Consider the following 21,651-nt stretch of genomic DNA (forward strand, 5'->3'; position numbering starts at 1 on the left):
GGAGTCAGTTTCTCAAAACAGGCTGAATTCTTCAACAACGACAACAATAAAAAGCTTAATGTCTGGAGCAAAATGGTCTTATTAGTTTATCTGGACAATTGTTTGAATACAAGTGGCTTTAGGAATCAGTTTTTTTCTCAAAGCTCAAGGTTTAAAAGGACACCCAAAGGCGATGGCCTATGTAGGTTGTCTCAACTTCTATGAAAGTCAGAAATCTGGATTTTTGGAAAATTATATATAGTCTTTCATGGTTCCCTCTTTGGATCAGGATCTTGTAATAGAATCTTTGATTAAAAATGTTCAATAAATGGTAATTGGGCACTGTCTGGTTTTTAAGATCTCAGGCACCATTCAGTAAATCAGGAGGTAGAATAGAAACACTAACACTAGGACAATTGTCTGAAATAATCAATGAAACCATGACTCTAAGATCTTTGAACCAAGGAAACAAATCTCATGAGGTGTTTGTTTACACATAAGTAGCATCAGTAGCTGCTTTTCATGTGTCTCAGTAACAAATACATTCTCTCAAACCTAAGATTGTGTATTGATATACACACAGCAACATTTATCTATGAAGTAACAAACCATTCTTTGAGAGAACTAATAGAAAATCTAATGTTATTCTAATTTGTAAAATCATAGCCCAAATTTTAGACACTTTTCTGGTTATGATATTTACAACTTTGCTAAGTTTACCAAAAGGAACTTTTAATTCAAGAGTTAAAATAATTAAACCCATTAGTTAGAGAATTTAGGAGAAAAGAGGAAAATGGTTTCTTATATCCAGAATGTAGGACCTTAAAGTATTATTTCCAGAAAGAAGGACTTTAAAATATCAGAAATATTTTTACATAAAACGCACAGTATCATTTTGTTTACTCAGTCTTATGTAGTTAACTTCTGTTGCAGGTGATTCTGGATCAAGCTGCAGTCTGCAAAACCACCAACTTCTGTATCCTGGAAACCTTGATCGAGTGTAGTCACAGTGTTTTTGCAAGTTCAATACAGTCCATGTTTTTTGTTGAGCTATTCTGGTCCAATGTTCTCAGAAAATTAGCAAAGTGAAAATTTACCTGTAGATGACAAAACTCATTATGGCCATGATTTATTTGTAAACATAACTCTTAATAGTCAAAGACCTGATAGAAATTAATCATAAGCATAATGTAAAGGCCAAGTAAAATCATTTAAAAACAATTTAGATAAAAATATTTTTAAATACACCCACTAACTATATTTTTAAAGAACTTCAGACATAACACATAATAATCTTGAGACATAAAACCATATAGTCAGTATATACTAAGAACATACCAAGATTATCAAGTCTCTACCTGAATAGTAATAAAAACAAAAAATAACTTCGTAAGAGATTTGAATTCTCTAGTAAAACTATTGGCTTTGATGATGTTAGATTAAAAAAATAAAGTTTGAACTAAGCAATTAAGAAATAATAATAAAATTATGACATAATATTATGCATCTGTTGTCTAATATTAGGCAAAAACATAAGAGGAAATACTAACATATAAATTTTAACCCAAAGAGAAAGAATCAGCACTTCTCTTGATTTTAACAACAGGCTTCATATATTTTATAACATGTTAAATAAACCTTTTTAAAACTTTTATAAAAATTTTGTGGCTTTCCATGAAGTCTCAAACTTATCAAGAGTATAAGTTACCATGAAACAACACTTAAGGTATGTAACCAAAGATCTCAAAATAAAAACCTTAGCTTTTTTTTTTCTTCTCAAAGCCATGTGGGTTGGTTTCTGACTCAGGAATCTTATTCTAATGAGACCGAACCTTTGTTTTAGAGGCAGACTACATTAATAAATTAACTCTTTAACTCAGAAATCAAAGAAAATTTTGTTATTTTAACAGTGAGAAAACGTATTCTTTTTTTTATATAGTATAAAAGCTCTTAAAAATCTCATAAATTAAACCATTAAACTTCACTCAGACTGATAAAACTTTTGGCCATATCAAATAAATTTCTTTTTAATAAACTTCTTCAAAGTTGTCTTTGTTGTATATCTCTTATAGTACATCCCTTTCAATGGTAAAAATGAACTCACTTATGAGCTGACCCAAATATACACACACATATATCCTTTCTCTTGTGGTATAAAAAGCAAAAGTATGTAAGCTTAAATTATGTCAAATATCTATTAACTCAATTCAACATCAATAAGTTACCTAAAGGTCTTAGAAATTATTTTAAGCTTGTATACCATAAAACATAACAAATTGAAATAAAATTGCTTCAAATATTACAAGTTTTCATTTAACTTTTACTGTTTTTCCTATTTTTTCTCCCAATCTAAATTTAGCCCTTAAAGATTTCATCAACTGGCTTTGGAAATCACAAAGTCAGTTTAACTGACCAATTCATTGATATGGATATAACCTTTAAGTCTCTGACCAGGGTTGGAAACATTTTTCTAGGCCATTTTAGGTGTGTCATTATGATTTTTATTTGACCTTGGTGGCTGAGGGCTGGGGGCTGAGGAGGCCTGATTTTGTCCTGCCCTACCCACCTCGGAAGCCCTGTTGGCATAGTGGTCAAGTGCTATGGCTGCTAACCAAATGGTCAGCAGTTCGAATCCACCAGGCGCTCCTTGGAAACTGCATGGGACAGTTCCACTGTGTCCCATAGGGTGGCTATGAGTTGGAATCTACTCGACAGCACTGGGTTTGGCTTTTTGGTTTCTACCTACCTTTTAAATCCAAGTAGAAGAAAAGATTAGGTCATTCTGATTCATTTACATATGTTTAAATTGACAGAGGTATTTTGAAAGGCTATCTACCCAGTAAATACCAAAGCTCTTTAGCAATTTTGTAAATGAATCCATCAATTCTTAGCTAGGGAGACTGGGGCCTGGAGAGAATAATCTCAATTCACTTACAATATGTTTAAGTGCACCTAGGCGTTTTGAAAGGCAAAAGATAACAATTTCTTTCTCTTTATCTCAGAGTAAACTTGGCAGGTCAGTTCTATTAGCCAAGGGATTTTTAACCCTATACTTCTTTCAGTTTTTGGAGCTTTTCTTTTAGCCTAATAGGAATTTATTTGTCTCATGCACTGCAGCCAAGAGTTTTCTCAGCTCTGGGAGATAACCTCTTTTTAAAATTTTAACACTCTGCCTGGAGTGTTCTCTGTATTGTGATTCAAATCCCAGTCTAGACTGAAAATCTGTTCTCACCTTGTATCTCTCTTTTTTTAAGAAAACAAAAACAAAAACTTTAAGGCCACGGAGGGACTCTCAAGCTTATTTTCTCAGGCTATTCTCAAACTGAGACATATCTACAACCCACAGATAGGGTTGGTAATTCCTGGGATTACAGTCTTCTCAGGGGTGAACACAAAAAACCACCCTTTTCTACGTGGAAAAGAAAGACGAGGAAATAAAATAAAGAAAGAGGAGAGCAAAAAGAGCAGAGTGGATACTAAGATGAGAAAGAGAAGAGTGTTCCAAAAAATCGCAGAGGGACTTCAACCCCCAAGTCACCAATGGGGAGAGGGCCCCTTAATTAGGCGAGAGAGGGTCCAGTGGGCCACAACCCCTATTTCCCTCGTTGTTATGGGGTCTGGTCTTAGGACTGTGCTTGGCCACCCTCTTCTTGCCTAATTTCCTGAGACCAGTGGAACAACCTGGTTGAGCACGCTACATGAAGTTAGAGGCCTCTCCCATCCAGTTTCTGTTCCCGAGCTGAGGTGGGGACCCGGTGGGCTTTGTCCCAAGCCAGAATTGTGGTAGCTGCCCAAGACTACTTACCGATCAAATGAGATCAGGGCATGCCTTAAGGGGTATAGGGGGTCCGGATACTCACTGCCTGGGTTTCACAGTCAGCAGTCTCCTGTGGAAGTTGCCAGAATTTGTAACCAAACACCACTAGGGTTCTTGTCCTGTCTTATTATCCTATCGAAATAAGATGGACACTGATTGCAACGGAAACAGAAAGTGCTAAGTTTATTGTCTGCGCATACAAGGAGCACCTGGGGTCTAGTGACCATAAGGCCACGTGCTTGATGACTACGGGGGCTAGGGAAGTTTTTGTTTCCAATGGCATCAGGGGGTTGGGTTTGGTACCGGGTACTTTCTGCCTTTAGCCCTCCCATGCCTATATTTGGGGGTCGGGGGGTCAGCTGAAGAATGGGATTTCAATCTGTAAAAAAAACAAGGTGTAATTAGGGCTAGTCAGTGGACAGGGCCACTACCTACCCTGACTTCCTGCTCAAAACAAGCTTGTGGTTAGCAAGACAAAGGGGGGGAAGGGGTGTGGATTGGGGTTTTCAATATGGGTGAGCAGCCTGTTTTACTTGGACCCCTGTTGCGGGTGGCTGGGTGACCTGAGTGGAGCCACCAGTCCTTAGGCCCCTGATGTGGGTAGGTGAGGACCCTGTATAATAGGCAAAGTGGTGTCAAATATCAAACACCCACCTCTCCACTGCACAGATCAAACAGTTGTAGTCTGCCAACAAGAGCCTATTCTCCTGAAATAGGCCCACACAGGTCCATGCAGGGGGAAAGGTATTCAAAGTCCATGGACCATTTATGCCTGGACAGGAGCTGCTTCTGTCCTGAGCTCCCCAGGTTAGTGGAGCTGTCAAATTATCTTTTCTCCCAGGTGCAGAATTATTCCTTCTCCAAGGCCGGGAGGATGGCTCCAGGTGCTCAACAAGGCCTATCACAGGCCCAAAGAAAGCAACAGCCACAGAAGCTGGCTTGGGGGAGGGGTTGCGGTAAAATATACGCAAGTACTAGCTGTTACAAAGAGCACCATTCCTCTCTGGTTCCAGAAGTGTGAGTTGACTGGCTGCTTCTCCCTGAGGAAACTGTGGTCAAACACTGTTATCAGCCTACAGCGGTTGCTCCCGGGAATGGCACCTGAGGGTTCCCAGTGATTCAGGTCCTGCATCTCCTCTCCGCTTCTGAACCGACTCTCCCACCCCTGGCACTCACTTCACTTTCTAAGTCTGCCTTTGATGTTCAGGGCTCCTAGCTTGTCATAAATATAATGGTTTCACTTGTTTTTTCAGGTTTTTGTTGTAAGAGGGTTCACAGGAAACGTCTGGCTATTCTGCCATCTTGGTCCCACCTCGTCGGAAATTATCAATGCCAAAAGGAGGGGAGAGGAAGCAAGGGAGTAGAGCAGCACATGGAGTACTGGCACAGGAGACACCTGTGGCGAAGGGTTTGAAGAGGGTACCCAGGCACTGGGCCATGTGAGTGAGGGACAGGTGCCTGTGCCACCCTGGGTGGACTAGCCCTGGTCCCAAATTCCCCTCACAGATATGTCTGAGCTCAGCCCCAAGGAGCCTGCAGTCATGGCCTCAGTTGTGCCTTTATTGCCTACAACAAGGAGGGCTGCCATACTAGACCAAGTGGCCCTGGAGGACCATGAAGAAGACATGGGGACTGTATACCATCCTGGACACAAGGATCTCAGCAGTAAGACGTGTTCCAGGTGATCTACTACCCATCTCCCAGGATCCCAGGGCTGCCCCTGTCCCTCGCCAGCTCCCACCCGCAGATTCTGGGATCCTTCCTCTTTCTCCTTTAGATTCCAGCACCGGGATCTGGAGGCCCTCAGACCCTGCTCTCTGCTACCCAACCCCAGAGCATAAGAACTCTACAGTTCCGACCTCAAATCTCAGTTTTGGTGGTTGACCTAGGGTCTTGGAGGTCACAGGCAGGGGAGGCTCCACAGGTCATCACATGCTGGTGCTGAGCCAAGGCTTTGACCTGGGCAACAGCTGCAGGTTCTGGTACTAGGGCTCTGGCTCCTATGAAAGGACTTCCCTATTGACCACCCCGCCACCTGGCTGACCATCCATATACTCCTGGGGCACAGTATGCACCACAGAGAGCAGGTGTACATGGCACTGCCTGTCTACTATGTGGGTGAGGCTGGACCAGGGGAGGGTGGCACCGAGGGGCCTGCTGGTTGTCGGTGGGGCTCAGGGACACAGCGTAATTAGTGAGACATTGTAGATGAAACCTCCGCTGGTACAAATACACACAATTACACACCAGGGCTAAGTAACTCCTCCCCACCCCCAATTTAAAATTGCCAGATTAGCAGCAATTAAAAAATCAAGACACCCTACACCCTTCCAACAACACAGTATCCTTCCTTAAAGCCGTGGAAGTTCCTACCATCTGTGTTTGTCTTTAGGCTGTGAACACAGGTCAGAGAAGCCCTCACCTCACAGCAGGCTGCTCTAAGCCATTAGTTAAAATGCGATTCTATGGACTAGGCCTTGTTCACCTGTGAGAAGTGAAGAAAGGGGTGTATTCTGGGGAAGTTCAAGGTCTGTCAGTACCTTTTTCGTTTCCTACTGGATTTCTGGGCTGAAATCTAGGAGTTCATTGATGCATGTTTCTTCTCTTCCTCTCAGAAATCAAAAGTCACAAGAGTGTAGATTCAGAAATTTCAAATCTATCTTAAAAGAAACTAGTCAGGGTTTCAACTCCAGCCATTGCAGACTGGACTGTTTCAGACCAACCCTCCCTCCAGGACAACTACAAAAGCTGATCAAGAGGTAAGAACATCCACTTGAAGGCACCGGAATTACCAGGGCAGTGAGGACTTGATAGAGACAGATTTAGACAGAAGAAATGCCAGGAGTGTGGGCCCAGTATTGGTAATATTCTCTCTTTCAAAGCACTTGTCAAGTTGAGTGGTAGCTGAGAGCCTGAGAAGCTGAGTAAGCCTTTTGGCAGATGCTACAGGAAGAGAGAGAAAAACTGAAGTATAGAATGCTACACAGAAATATAAATGAATGAATGAACTATCACTATGCACATACACATGGATGAATCCCAGCCAAAAAAAAAAAAAAAGTGAGCAAAAAAAGTCAGACACAGAAGAGCAGATATCAGATGATTCCATCAAACCAATTGATGAATTAAACCAAATCTGTTGCCATCAAGTCGATTCCGACCACATAGAACAGAGTAGAACTGCCCCATAGGGATTCCAAGGAGTGGCTGGTGGATTTGAACTGCAGATATTTTAGTAGCAGCCAAGCTTTTAACCACTGTGCCACCAGGGCTCTGTACTGGGCACAGGACCCAGGAGCTGCTTGCTTAACAAACCCAACCGCTGAGGCTGATACACATCTACGTTGAGAATTCCTGGTCTACATGCTTGCTACTAGAAGACTGGCAGCATCAACATCAACCTTGTTACAAATACAGAGTCACATGCTCTCTCCAGACTTTCTGAATATTAATGAGATTTCCGGGTGATTCCTCTGCACACTACAGTTTAGCCTCCCTGATCTGTGTGCTTTTTTTTTTAATTTTTTTATAATTTTTATTTTGCTTTAACTTTACAAATCAGGTCAGTCTCTTACACAAAAACTATATATACCTTGCTACATACTCCCAATTACTCTCCCCCTAACGAGACAGCCTCCTCCCTCCCTCCACTCTCTCCTTTCGTGTCCATTTCTAACCCCCTCCACCCTCTTATCTCCCTTTTGGGCAGGAGACGCCAACATAGTGTCAAGTGCCCACCTGAAAAAAGAAGCTCACTCCTCACCAGCATCCGTCTCCAACCCATTGTTCACTCCAATCCATGTCTGAACAGTTAGCTTTGGGAATGGTTCCTGTCCTGGGCCAACAGAAGGTCTGGGGGCCATGACCACCGGGGTCCTTCTAGTCTCAGTCAGAACATTAAGTCTGGTCTTTTTACGAGAATTTGGAGTCTGCATCCCACTGTTCTCCTGCTCCCTCAGGGGTTCTCTGTTGTGTTCCCTGTCAGGGCAGTCATCCGTTGTAGCTGGGCACCATCTAGTTCTTCTGGTCTCAGGATGATATAGTCTCTGGTTTATGTGGCCCTTTCTGTCTCTTGGGCTCGTAATTACCTTGTGTCCTTGGTGTTCTTCATTCTCCTGATCCAGGCAGGTTGAGACTCATTGATGCATTTTAGATGGCCACTTGGTAGCGTTTAAGACCCCAGACACCACTCTTCATAGTGGGATGCAGAATGTTTTCTTAATAGATTTTATTACGCCAATTGACTTACATTTCCCTGAAACCGTAGTCCCCAAACCCCTGCCCCTGTTATACTGGCCTTCGAAGCATTCAGTTTATTCAGGAAACTTCTTTGCTTTTGGCTTAGTCCAGTGGTGCTGACCTCCCCTGTATTGTGTGTTGTCTTTCCCTTCACTTAAAGTAGTTCTTAACTACTATCTAATTAGTGAATACCCCTCTCCCATCCTCCCTTCCTCCCCCTTCTCGTACCCACCAAAGAATGTTTTCTTCTCAGTTTAAACTATTTCTCAAGTTCTGTAATAGTGGTCTTTACAATATTTGTCCTTTTGCAACCGACTAATTTCACTCAGCATAATGCCTTCCAGGTTCCTCCGTGTTATGAAATGTTTCACAGATTCATCACTGGTCTTTATTGATGTATAGTATTCTTTTGTGTGAATGTACCATAATTTATTTATCCAGTCATTTGTTGATGGGCACCTTGGTTGCTTCCATCTTTTGGTATTGTAAACAGAGCTGCAATAAACATGGGTGTGCATATATCCGTTTGTGTAAAGGTCTTATTTCTCCAGATTTATCCTGAGGAGTGGGATTGCTGGATCTTATAGTAGTTCTATTTCTAGCTTTTTAAGAAAGTGCCAAATTGATTTTCAGAGTGGTTTTACCATTTGACATTCCCGCCAGCAGTGTAGAAGTGTTCCAATCTCTCCACAGCCTCTCCAACATTTACTATTTTCTATTTTTTTGGATTAATGCCAGCCTTGTTGGAGTAAGATGAAATCTCATTGTAGTTTTGATCTGCATTTCTCTAATGGCTAATGATCGTGAGCATTTCCTCATGTATCTATTAGCTACCTGAATGTCTTCTTTAGTGAAGTGTCTGTTTATATCTTTTGTCCATTTTTAAATTGGGTTATTGGTCTTTATGTAGTTGAGTTTTTGCAGTATCATGTAGATTTTAGAGATCAGGTGCTGATCGGAAATGTATTAGCTAAAAATTTTTTCATACTCTGTAGATAGTGTTTTTACTCTTTTGGTGAAGTCTTTGGATGAGCATAGGTGTTTGATTTTTAGCAGCTCCCAGTTATCTAGTTTTTCTTCTGCATTGTTAATAATATTTTGTATACTGTTTATGCTGTGTATTAGGGCTCCTAATGTTGTCCCTATTTTTTCTTCCATGATCTTTATCGTTTTAGATTTTATATTTAGGTCTTTGACCCATTTTGAGCTCGTTTTTGTGCATGGAGTGAGGTATGGGTCTTGTTTCATTTTTTTGCAGATGGATATTCAGTTTTGCCAGTACCTTTTGTTAAAAAGACTATCTTTTTCCCATTTTTATCTGTTTTGGGGCCTTTGTCAAATATCAGCTGCTCATATGTGGATGTATTTATGTCTGGATTCTCAATTCTGTTCCATTGGTCTATGTATCTTTTGCTGTACCAGTACCAGGCTGTTTTGACTACTGTGGCGGTATAATAGGTTCTAAAATCAGGTAGAGCAAGGCCTTCCATTTTGTTCTTCTTCTTCAGTAATGCTTTACTTTTCTGGGGTCTCTTTTCCTTCCATTTGAAGTTGGTGATTTCCTTCTCCAACTCATTAAAGAATGTCGTTGGAATTTGGATCAGAATTGCATTAAATGTACAGATCGCTTTTAGTAGAATAGACATTTTTATAATGTTAAATCTTCCTATCCATGATGAAGGTATGTTTCTCCACTTATGTAGATCTCTTTTAGTTTCTTGCAGAAGTGTACTGTAGTTTTCTTTGTATAAGTCTTTTACATCTCTCATAAGATTTATTCCTAAGTATTTTATCTTCTTGGAGGCTACCGTAAATCGTATTGATTTGGTGATTTCCTCTTGATGTTCTTTTTGTTGGTGTAGAGGAACCCAAGTGATTTTTGTATGTTTATCTTGTATCCCGATACTCTGCTGAACTCTTCTACTAGTTTCAGTAGTTTTCTGGAGGATTCCTTAGGGTTTTCTGTGTATAAGATCATGTTGTCTGCAAATGGAGATAATTTTACTTCTTCCTTGCCAATTTGGATGCCCTTTATTTCTTTGTCTAGCCTAATTGCTCTGGCTAAGATTTCTAGCACAATGTTGAATAAGAGTGGTGATAAAGGGCATCCTTGTCTGCTTCCTGATCTCAAACGAAATTCTTTCAGGCTCTCTCCATTTAGAATGATGTTGGCTGTTGACTTTGAATAAATGACCTTTATTATGTTGAGGGATTTTCCGTCTAGTCCTATTTTGTTGAGAGTTTTTATCATGAATGGGTGTTGAAGTTTATCAAATGCCTTTTCTGCATCAATTGATAAAATCATGTGATTCTTGTCTCTTGTTTTATGTATGTGATGGATTACGTTAATTGTTTTTCTAAGGTTGAACCTCCCTGCATACCTAGTATGAATTCCACTTGGTCGTGGTGAATTATTTTTTGGCATTTTGTTGAATTCTATTGGCTACAATTTTGTTGAGGATTTTGCATTTGAGTTCATGAGGGATATAGGTGTGTAATTTTCTTTTTTTGTAGTGTCTTTCTTTGGTTTTTGTATCAGGGACATGCTGGCTTCATAGAATGAGTTTGGGAGTATTCTGTCCTTTTCTAAGCTCTGGAATACATTTAGTAGTAGTGGTGTTAACTCTTCTCTGTAACTTTGGTAGGACTCTGCAGCAAAGCTGTCTGAGCTAGGGCTGGTTTTTTTTTTTTTTTTTACCTTTCCAATCTCTTCTTTTGTTATGGGTCTATTTAGTTGTTCTACCTTTGTTTGTGTTAGTTTGGGTAGGTATGTGTTTCTAGGAAATCATCCATTTCTTCTAGGTTTTCAAATTTGTTATAGTACAATTTTTCAAAGTAATCTCATATGATTCTTTTAATTTCAGTTGGGTCTGTTGTAATATCGCCCATTTCATTTCTTATTTGGGTTATTTGCTTCCTCTCCTGTTTTTCTTTTGTCAGTTTGGCCAACAGTTTATCAATTTTGTTGACTTTTTTCAAAGAACCAGCTTTTGGTCTTGCTAATTCTTTCAGTTGTTTTCCTGTGTTGTATTTCATTTAGTTCTGCTCTAATTTTTATTGTTTGTTTTCTTCTGGTGCCTGAGGGTTTCTTTTGTTGCTCTCTTTCTATTTGTTCAAATTGTAGGGATAGTTCTTTGATTCTGGCCCTTTTTTCTTTTTGGATGTGTGCATTTATTGATATAAATTGGCCTCTGAGTACCGCTTTTGCTGTGACCCAAAGGTTCTGATAGGAAGTGTTTTCGTTCTCATTGGATTCTATGAATTTCTTTATTCCATCCTTAATGTCTTCTGTAATTCAGTCTTTTTTGTGCAGGATTTTGTTCAGTTTCCAAGTATTTGATTTCTTTTCCCAGCTTTTCCTGTTATTGATTTCCACTTTTATGGCCTTAAGGTCAGAGAAGGTGCTTTGTAATATTTGAATGTTTTATATTCTGCTAAGGCTTCCTTTATGACCTAATACTTGGTCTCTTCTAGAGAATGTTCCATGTGCCCTAGAAAAGAAAGTATACGTGGTTGCTGTTGGGTGGAGTGTTCTGTATATGTCTACGAGGTCAAGTTGGTTGATTGTGGCATTTAGATCTTCCGTGTCTTTATTGAGCTTGTTTCTGGATGTCCTGTCCTTCACCGAAAGTGGTGTGTTGACGTCTCCTACTGTTATTGTGGAGGTGTCTATCTCACTTTTCAATGCTGATAGAGTTTGTATCTTGCAGCCCTATCGTTGGGTGCATAAATATTTAATATGGTTATATCTTCTTTGTGTATTGTCCCTTTAATCATTATATAGTGTCCTTCCTTATCCTTTCTGATGGATTTAACTTTAAAGTCTATTTTGTCAGAAACTAGTATTTCCACTTCTGCTCTTTTTTGATTGTTGTTTTCTTGATATATTTTTTTTCCATCTTTTGAGTTTTAGTTTGTTTGTGTCTCTAAGCCTAAGGTGTTTCTCTTGTAGGCAGCATACAGACGGCTCTTGGTTTTAATCCATTCTGCCACTCTCTGTCTCTTTATTGGTGCATTTAGTCCCATTTACATTGAGGGTAATTATGGATAGGTGTGAATTTAGTGCTATCATTTTGATGTCTTTTTTTGTGTGTTGACAGCTTCTTTTTCCCACTTGATTTTATGTGCTGAGTAGATTTTCTTTATATATTGTCCTTTCCTCATATTCGTTGTTGTTGATTTTGTTTCTGCTGAGTCTGTGTTTTTCCTTTGTATTTTATTTTGATGAGTAGGATAGTTTGTCTCCTTTGTGGTTACCTTATTATTTACCCTTATTTTTCTAAATTTATAACTAACTTTCATTTCTTTGTATCGCCATATCTTCCTCTCCATATGGAAGGTGTATGACTGCAATTTCATAGTCCCTCTTTATTATTTTAATGTTGTCTTTTTTTATATAATAACATCGCTGTTACCCTGTGTTGGGCTTTTTTTTTTTAATCTTGCTTTTTTTTTTTTTTTTGTATTTCCCTGTCTGGGTTGATTTCTGGTTGCTCTGCTCAGTGTTCTAGTTTTGTGTTGATACCTGATATTATTAATTTTCTAACCAAAGAAATTCCTTTAGTATTTCTTGTAGTTTTGGTTTGGTTTTTACAAATTCCCTCAACTTGTGTTTATCCGGAAATGTCTTAATTTCACCTTCATATTTAAGAGACAGTTTTGCTGGATATATGATTCTTGGCAGGCAATTTTTTTCCTTCAATTTTTAAAATCTGTCATCGCATTGCCTTCTTGCCTGCATGGTTTCTGCCGAGTAGTTTGAGCTTAATTCTTATTGGCTTTCCCTTGTAGGTGACTTTTATTTTATCCCTTGCTGCTCTTATAATTGTCGCTTCATCTTTGGTTTGGGAAGCTTGATTTTAATATGTCTTGATGACTTTCTTTTAAGATCTACCTTACGTGGAGTTCGGTGAGCATCTTGGATAGATATCTTCTCATCTTTCAGGATATCAGGGAAGTTTTCTGCCAACAAATCCTCAACAATTTTCTCTGTATTTTCTGTTATCCCGCCCTGTTCTGGTAATCCAATCACTCGTAGGTTATTTCTCTTGATAGAGTCCCACATGATTCTTAAGGTTTCTTAGTATTTTCCGTTATCCCGCCCTGTTCTGGTACTCCAATCACTCGTAGGTTATTTCTCTTGATAGAGTCCCACATGATTCTTAAGGTTTCTTAATTTTTTCTAAAAATTCTTTTACCTGATTTTTCTTCAAATCTGTTAGTGCCAAGTGATTTATCTTCGAGTTCAGAAATTCTAGCTTCTACTTGCTCAATTCTGCTCCTCTTTCTATTGAGTTATCTAATTCTGTAATTTTATTGTTAATCTTCTGAATTTCTGATTGCTGTCTGTCTATGGAGTTTTTCAGCTTATTAAACTTTTCATTTTATTCCTGAATAATCTTTCTAATTTCTTCAGTGGCTTTATCTGTGTGTTCCTTGGCTTGGCTCCTCTCCCATGTGAAAAGTCTCTTCCTCCCCCATCCCTCAGTTCGTTTTCTAAGCTTGCCTTTAAAGCTCAGGGCTCCTAGCTTGTCACAAATATACTCGTTTCACTTGTTTTGGGGTCATTGTTGTAAAGAGGGCTCACCAGAAGTGACGGTCTATTCTGCCATCTCGCTTGTCCCAATCTGTGTGCTTTATAGACACAGTACCCGAACTCTCCAGTCTGCTTTTTGAGTGTGGTCTTATCAGACTGCTTAGCAATGGACAGTCCAGGGTTCAGTCTTTGTTCCTTTCTCTTCTGTAGGTATTCACTCCCTTGGTGAGTTCATCCATACTCGAAGCTTCAAATATAATTCATATTATATTTAATTTCCCAAATCTATCTTTCCGACCCAGGCTTTTCCCTTAAGTCTAGGCTCATATATCCAGCTGACTACTCAAAAAACTTACATTTCTAATAGACATCTCAGATATAACATTTCTGAAACTGCATGCTTGTGATGCCCCCGTCTCAAATATACTCCTTCCAGAGACTTCCCCATCTCTACTGACATCAGCTCGATCTTCCTATTTACACAGACCAAAAAAGTTGGTGTTCTCCTTGGTTCCTCTCTCTCATACTGCAAATTTTGTCCATTAGGAAATCCTATAACATCCAACTCCAAAATATATGCAGAATCCAATCACTTCCCACTATTTTCATTCCTCACACCCAGGCAAAGCAACCAACCTCTCTAGCTGGAATGCAACACATGCTTCTCAGGTTTCCTACTGCCTTGCTTACCTGTTGTGTCTTGATTCTATTCTCAGCACAGAAGCCAGAGAGACCGTTTCAAAAGAGGAGTCATGCCATATCTCTCTTTGGTCAAAACTGTCTTGTAACTCCCCATCTCACTCAGTAGAAGTCAGAAGCCTTCCTTACACCCTCAGGCCCTACAGAATCTGGCAGGACTTCTAACCTCATATCAATGACTCTGCTGCAGCTACACTGGGCTCCTCCCCGCTCCCAGAACACAGACACAGCTCTGCTCTGGTGTGTCTACACTTGATGTCCCTCTGCCTGGAAAGATTATGCCAGATAATCATCATGGATACTTCCTTCATGTTCTTCAAATCTTTCCTCAAAGGTCACATTCTCAACAAACTCATGCCAGCCACCTGAGTTACAACAGCCATCTTTCCTCTTCCCACATTCCCCCACTCTGAGTCATCTTCCCATAGCACTTACCACTTTCTAATCTAAACACTTGTTTTATTTCTATGTTTCAAAGTAGTGGGTTTCTTTAAAGGTTTTTTCTGTCCTTGGGTTTGTAATTCTCTCAAAATGATTTTTGGGCCACAGTCTGCCAAATGATTGTTCTCTTTGTGCCTTGCAGTGATTGGTCTCTTTGCTAAAACCACATAAGTGGCTTGCAATTATTGTCTGTTTTGCTATCTGCATAAACAGCTTGCAATCAACTCAATAGGACTGGGTGGTTTACATCTACCCAGTAGGATTGGCTGGATTGGTAGGTGTCTTAGACTGAGTTCTCTCTCTATATATTGAGAGTGACTTATATCAAGGAAACGGCTCATGAGGGTGTAGAAGCTGTAACATTTCAAGTCCATGGGTCAAGAAAAAGGCTTTTCCTGATTCACATAGCCACAGGGCCTGGCAAACACAAGATCTGCAGGCTGGAGAGCAGAGTTGTTGCTCACAGCCTGTGAAGATTGTGAAATCAACAAGATTGGCAGGCAGGGCCACAGGTAAACTGCTAGCTCAAGGCCAAAGAACCAGAGGTCAGACAAAAAGGAGCCAGCTTCAGGATCCAGAATGAGACCCAGAACCCCTGCCTGAACGTCCACCCACACTCCATGCAGGCCACACTGCCAAGGAAATTTCCCCTCAACTGATTGGCTACTCACAGTAGATGCCACCATGGGGGTGATCACATATCAGCTCTCAACAGGGAAGTGCTCACAACATTATATGACTGCCAAAACACTGAGAATCATGGCCCAGCCAAGTTGACACACATCACAGTAGGCATATGGAAAGCCATACTTTGAAATTAACAAGCAGTTTGTGTATAAAAGTAGGTAGTCTCACAGAAGTTTGTGGGCGGTCTCCTGATCAACAAGAGTTTAAAAAAAGAGTGTGTCCTTGGGACCTGGGGTCCTTTACCTGAGAATCTCCTAGACACCTCCCAAAAGGAGTTATAATATGGGTAAAGGGCTAGAACACTGAGCTGATAACACTGAAGACTGAGAGGAAAAAACGGCCAAGCCAGTGGCAGAGAGACATAGAAGGAGTCCAGGGCAGAGTGGGTGGCAAAGGTCTTGCAGGTGCCCAGTAGCAGAGAGAGCAGTCAGAATTGGCCTACTGAGCAGATGGGGGCTGAGCTGGCTTGCCTTTGGCAGTGGCAGACTACCTGGTTGTGCTGAAAACGGTAACTCTAAGGCCAAGAAGTTGCCCTCAGAGGCTTGGGCATGCACTGTTTAGATTGTTGCTGGTAGATGATGTTGGGTCGATTTTCGATTCATAGTAACCCCATGTGACAGAGGAGAACTGCCACCATAAGTTTTTTTTAGGCTGTAATCTTTACAGAAGCAGATCTTCGGGTCTTTTTCCCACAGAGCCTCGGAGTGGGTGCAAACCACCAACCTTTCAGTTGGCAGTCAATTACTTAACCGTTGAACCATCAGTGCTCCTTCACTGTACAGGTGTTACCTGCGAACAGTTTCGAATTAAGAGCTGTTGTAATGTTAGCTTAAGCCTGGTGCTGGCTCAGAGTTCTCCCCAAAGATGCTGGTTGAGAGTTAGACCAATAGCACCGGGGTCCAGTCCCAGCCAAGGAAAGCCACAGAGAGACAGTGCAGAGAAAGACAGAGAACAAACACAGTTATGCTGCACCTGACCTGAGCTGGTGACACATTTGCTTAGAGAAATACAGAGCTGGTAACACCTGATTCGCAGTATGACCACCCAGTTACACAAATATGGACATGGGTAATTTGGGACGAGTAAATGGGCCCCCCTTTTAGACATAAGCGTGTTCCTCTCCTACGATGCTAAATTGGGTACTCGTGGGGATAGAAGGGACCGGTTCAGTTCAAGTATGTTCCTATCATTTTTGGTTTGTTTTGTATAGATAGTAATGACAACTTTTGATTGCCAACAATTTGTAAAGTGTCTTTGTGTGTACGGCCCAATCAGATTGGACAACTGATTCCTTATACTAACAGTCTCATGATTGCTTAGAATTTAGAATACATTCTGGGTGTATGCAAACGGGTATGCGCACAGGTAGGGCACAGGCCTGGTCCACACTCAGCTCCTCCACAGCATCCTCCTGTCCCCACTTGCGACAGAATCAGCATAGCAAAGAATCAAATTCTGGAAGGCTCTCAGATCTTCCATTTATTTCCTCTCTCAAATTTTGAGTATTCCTCACCTTGAATTAACCCATCATCTGCACCTCTTGCCAAGAAATAGAAAAAAATTCATATCCAGATTCTAATTTCAATAGGGAAGCGAGAAGCTGCTGAGCTCAGAGCAACACAAAGTTATGATAGGGATGGAGAAGTTCTAGCCTTTCCTTTGCTGAAACAGGAATGCTGATCAGGGAAAGGACACAAGTCAGTGTGGGGAGGGAGTCCTACTGAGCAGGGGTGGGCTAGTCTCCCCACATCCTCACATTACGCTGACAGGAACACAGATATATTCAGACACCAGTTGCAGGAAGATATGTCAGGGTTTCTTGAAGTCACAAAGTGAGATGTGAACAAATCTTGTATCACTCAGTCCCATGCAAGGCAGGAGTCTCACGCTACAGAAGAAAAGAATCATTAACAAAACAGGTGAGTGACTCTAAATATTGATATGATGAACGACTCATCACAAGCTCAAAATGTCCAAGTCCCCGTAACCCAGTCATTTCCTCCCTACCCCAACCCCTCCCAAACATCAGGCCCTCCAGAACCACACCTTTAGAATCTGTGAGAGGCACATCAGAGCCCTGGGCACTGTTACCACCTGGGGAAGAACAAAAACGGGATCTGGTCAGAGCCCACAGGAGGAGATGAGACTAAAGAAAGAATTATGTGGTGGTGGGGAGGGGCTAATGGGCTTCTGTCTACAATGTCCTAAGGGTCTGAACATAGTTCCTTTTTTTCCACCTGTCCAGGGAGGAGGTAGAGCCATAAGTTCTAGAGGAACCAGCTAGTCCTGGACCCCAGGGAAGTTTCCAGAACTGTGAATGTACACCCAGGACAGGGTCCAGAAACAAGGGTAAAGATGTGTGGGAACTGGACAAACCACCCTTCTGCAGGTCTGTCCTCAGCAGAGACCTTTCCCTCTGACCTATAACTGCTGAGAATCAGCTCCCATCACCAGAATTGTCAAGGTGAGAGGTTTCCACTTCAGGTTTACACTTGCTTTACATAAGAATAACTGTTAACACCCAGGGTCCCAGATTGGGTAGGTGTGGGTATGTGGATGGTGTCTTCTATAGTGAGGCAGGACAGAAACAAACTCTTACCTGGGGCCTGAAAGCCACCAGTGGGATAAGAAAACTCAGACCCCAGCCCCTCCCCTACCTGAGCTCTTCTTTATCCAGATCACAACGCCAGTGACCACAGCTCCTAGGAGAACCAGGCCAGCAACAATTCCCAGGATGGAAGTGGTGGGATGAGGAGGCACTTCTAGGAAGGGAAGGAAAGGCAAGGGAAGGAAGGGGAAGGGAAGGTGCCCTGACCTCTAGGTCTCACCCCTGACCCTGCTGGAGGTGCCCAGAAGAGCACCCTGAGAAGAGGCTTTGCCCTTGTCCCCTACTTACTCCATCTCAGGGTGAGGGGCTCAGGCAGCCCCTCGTGCTGCACATGGCACACATATCTCTGCTCCTTTCCAGAGGGTACTACCAGGGCGGCCCACTTCTGGAAGGTCCCGTCCCCCGCAGGCCTGGTCTCCACAAGCTCTGTGTCCTGGGTCTGGTCCTCTCCATCTCGCTGCCAGGTCAGTGTGATCTCCGCAGGGTAGAAGCCCAGGGCCCAGCACCTCAGTGTGACCTCACGGTCAGAGATGGGGTGGTGGGTCACATAAGCCTTTGGGGGATCTGAGTGGAAGGGTCAGAAAACTTAGGAACTTTCCATTGCCTCCATGGAACGCTTGAGCAGGGCTCACGTGACCATCCCGAGAATGAACAGGACAACTGGAGTGGGGAGATGGAGAGCAAAACCCAAACCCTAGTCTGCACCCAGGGGTGTAGAATAATCTCCTACTCCTTGGAAAGTTCCAGATTTGGGTGAGCTTAGGATAGTAGGCTCTGTGTCTTGAGGGGAAGAACAGGTGCTTCTGGTCCTGACCAGATAGACTCAGAAAAGCTGGAAGCAGACCTTCAAAGAGGTTGAATGTGGGGCAGAGAACAAGGCCTGAGAGAGAAAGTCCCCTGTAGTTCCCAGGGCCACTGACAGGCTCGATGGGAACTGCCAATCAGTTATTCCAAGAACCATCTCTCCCTCCATCCCCAGAGACTGGAGCCCTTAATTATCCCTAAGACCCTTCCTTAGCAGCCCTCTGGACAAGTCACTCTCTGGTGCAGGACCTGGAAACTCGGGTGGAATCGGGTCTCTCCCGACCCATTGGAGGTGGGTATTCTGGCGCTGATGCCATTTTTCTCTCCTCCTTGTGTGACACCAGCTGGGGGAACAGTCCCAGCCTGAGAGGAGATCAGGGAGGCACCCCGTGGCCCCTCTTACCTGCTCGCAGCAGCGTCTCCTTCCCTTTCTCCAGGTATCTATGCAGCCACTCCAAACAGTCCTCCTCCAGGAAGGCTCTGGCGAGCTTCGTCACACCGGCCTCCTCCCACTCCCGCCGGGTGATCTGAGCCGCGGCGTCCGCCGCCGTCCAGGAGCGCAGGTCCTCGTTCAGGGCAATGTAATCGGTGCCATCGTAGGCCATCTGACGGTACCCGCGGAGGAAGCGCCCGTCCGACCTCACCTCGCAGGCAGACAGCGCCTGGATGGTATGAGAACCTGGCCGACCACGTGGTCGGCCCAGCCAACTTAGCGGTTTCGGCCTAAAATGAAAACTCGAGCGAATCCCGGCGGCTCTTCCGGGTCGAGGGGCTGGGCGGGTCCCAAGGCCTCAGTGTGAAGTTGGGACCCGGATAATCGGGGCGACCGGTCTGTGGGGGCGAGGGGACCCGTGAGCTGCAACCCCGGCCCGGCGTCACTCACCGGAGGCGCTCTGGTTGTAGTAGCCGCGCAGGGTCCACAGGTCCACTCGCAAATCCTGTGCGACGCCCTTGGCTCTGCGCGTCAGCTCTTCCAAGTGCTCCTGCTCCTCCTGCTCCATCCACCACGTCCGCGGCTCCGCTCTGGGATTCGCGGCGTCGCTGTCAAAGCGTCCCAATTGCGTGTCGTCCACGTAGGCGACGGCGATGACGCGGGGCTCCCCTCCTCCGGGCCGGGACACGGCGGTGAAGAAATGGCTCAGGGAGTGGGAGCCTGGGGGCGGGAGCGGCTGAGACCACCGACCCTCTCCCTATGCGGCGCCCGGGTCCGGGATCCATGGGGGCTGGGGTGGGGGAGGAGCGGGAAGGGAGGGTGGGCGGACAAGGGGCGGCGGGAGGAGCAGGGCCAGGACACAGGGGTGGGAGAGGCTGGGGCCGGGGCGGGGGAAGGGGCCCTGGGAGGGCGTGGTGGTGAGGCAGCTTCCCCGGTGGTCCTGAGCTCCCGCTGGGCGGTCTCCTCTCTCCTCTTCTCTCCACAGAGGCCCTTTCCTTCCCAACCCCACGCTCACCCGCCTGGGTCTGGGTCAGGGCCAGGGACCCCGAGAGCAAGAAGAGGAGGATCTGGGACGCCATCACCATGATCACTAGAGTCTGGGGAGGCTGATTTCCAGTGGGCCCCTGGGGACCTTATAATCCCTAACTGAGGAGACACTGATTGGCTCCTGCAGAAACCAGACACTCAATGGGAGTGAGAACTGCTGTCGCGTCAGCTGTGGCTGGGCAGGAGGAACTGACATAGGTTGTGAGAGGGAGAAGTGAAACTCTGGGGAGACCAGGCATGGAAATCCCCAGTGCTTGGCTTTCTCACTCCAGTCGCCGCCCTCGGGGCCTGAGAGCCATGCCTGGGCACTAGGAGTTTGTCCTGACCCCTGTCCTCAGGTATGGGGCACTCTTTGTCACACTGGCTCCCTGAGTCCTACCCTGGGCTGTCAGAGGAAACCTGGGACAGAACCCCAGGCTGGGGCCAGCCCTATTCTTCTTCTTCCATCCTTGGAATGCCTTTCGCTGAACTGGACTCTCCACCTTCCACCTCTTGTTTCTCCCCGGCCACCCCTGGACTTCTGGAGAATAAAATTCACCCCCAAAGAATTTGATGCCAGAGAGTGAGCTCACCTTAAGAATGAAGGTAGAAGAACAGGGGCCTCCTCTTTAAACCTAGACGAGGTTGTGTCTGAATACACCGGAGAGATATTCCCATAGAGACAAGTTTCCTTTTTATTAACAGCAGTGGCTAGCTCAACTCTGATAACCCCGAACCATCAGGAATTTAACCTGTAAGAGAAGGGATTTTGTCCATTCATGTATAAATGTGTCTGAAAGGCTCTGCAGTCAGGCTCACAAAGTTTTGAAGTTTGACTTTCCCAAACAATGTATCTATGACTCCTGGGTTAGTGTATATTAAAATTATCTTCATTTCCTAGCTCTGAGTTTGTCTGAGTCCCACACCTATCTTCAGTACAAAGCAGCTCATGAAAGCACAATTTGTTACTGTATATTTTAACCAGAAGAGTGTAGGAACTTTAACCTCTTCAAAGCTGCAAGTGTTCAACAGTCAAAATGCCTTCACCAGGGCACAGGCATTGACTGTGTTTATGAATTATTAACTTCTAAAGGATATAACAGAAAGGTTGGCACTCGGAGCCCACTCAGGTTCCCGGGGGGAAGAAGAGGCCTGTTGATCTATTTCCCTTAAGATTTCAGCCAAGAAAACCCTATGGAGCAGTTCTACTCTGTAACACGTGGGCTTTGGCATGGGTCAGTCCAAGACAACAAAAAGGGATGTCCATATTTTATTGGGACACTTGATATTGTTATTTTCTTTAACCTGGTTAACATGAAGAGGCAATTCATTTTTAGGTAGCCTCAAAGAATGTATTAAAGATCAAATGGAGAGAATACCCA

The 21,651-nt window shown here is 43.5% G+C and overlaps 1 protein-coding gene across 2 annotated transcripts; it reads right to left on the reverse strand.

Moving 5' to 3' along the window:
• Positions 1–15,375: 15,375 nt before the first annotated feature.
• Positions 15,376–20,388, reverse strand: LOC100667271 (patr class I histocompatibility antigen, A-2 alpha chain-like). 2 transcript variants are annotated; one of them, XM_010601761.3, is made up of 7 exons: positions 20,259–20,387; positions 19,694–19,963; positions 19,214–19,489; positions 18,295–18,570; positions 18,056–18,160; positions 17,445–17,492; positions 15,376–17,286 (listed from the first exon to the last, which is right to left on the reverse strand). In XM_010601761.3, the coding sequence occupies exons 1-7, from the start codon at positions 20,326–20,328 to the stop codon at positions 17,282–17,284; spliced, it is 1,050 nt and encodes a 349-aa protein (XP_010600063.1). In that variant the 5' UTR covers positions 20,329–20,387; the 3' UTR covers positions 15,376–17,281. The 2 variants fall into 2 exon arrangements, with proteins under 2 accessions (XP_010600063.1, XP_064139269.1); XM_064283199.1 differs by lacking the exon at positions 18,056–18,160 and having other exon boundaries at positions 20,259–20,388.
• Between the last annotated feature and the right edge of the window lie 1,263 nt (positions 20,389–21,651).

Source organism: Loxodonta africana, chromosome 1, assembly GCF_030014295.1.
Source record: "Loxodonta africana isolate mLoxAfr1 chromosome 1, mLoxAfr1.hap2, whole genome shotgun sequence".
NCBI classification, from domain to species: Eukaryota; Metazoa; Chordata; class Mammalia; order Proboscidea; family Elephantidae; genus Loxodonta; species Loxodonta africana.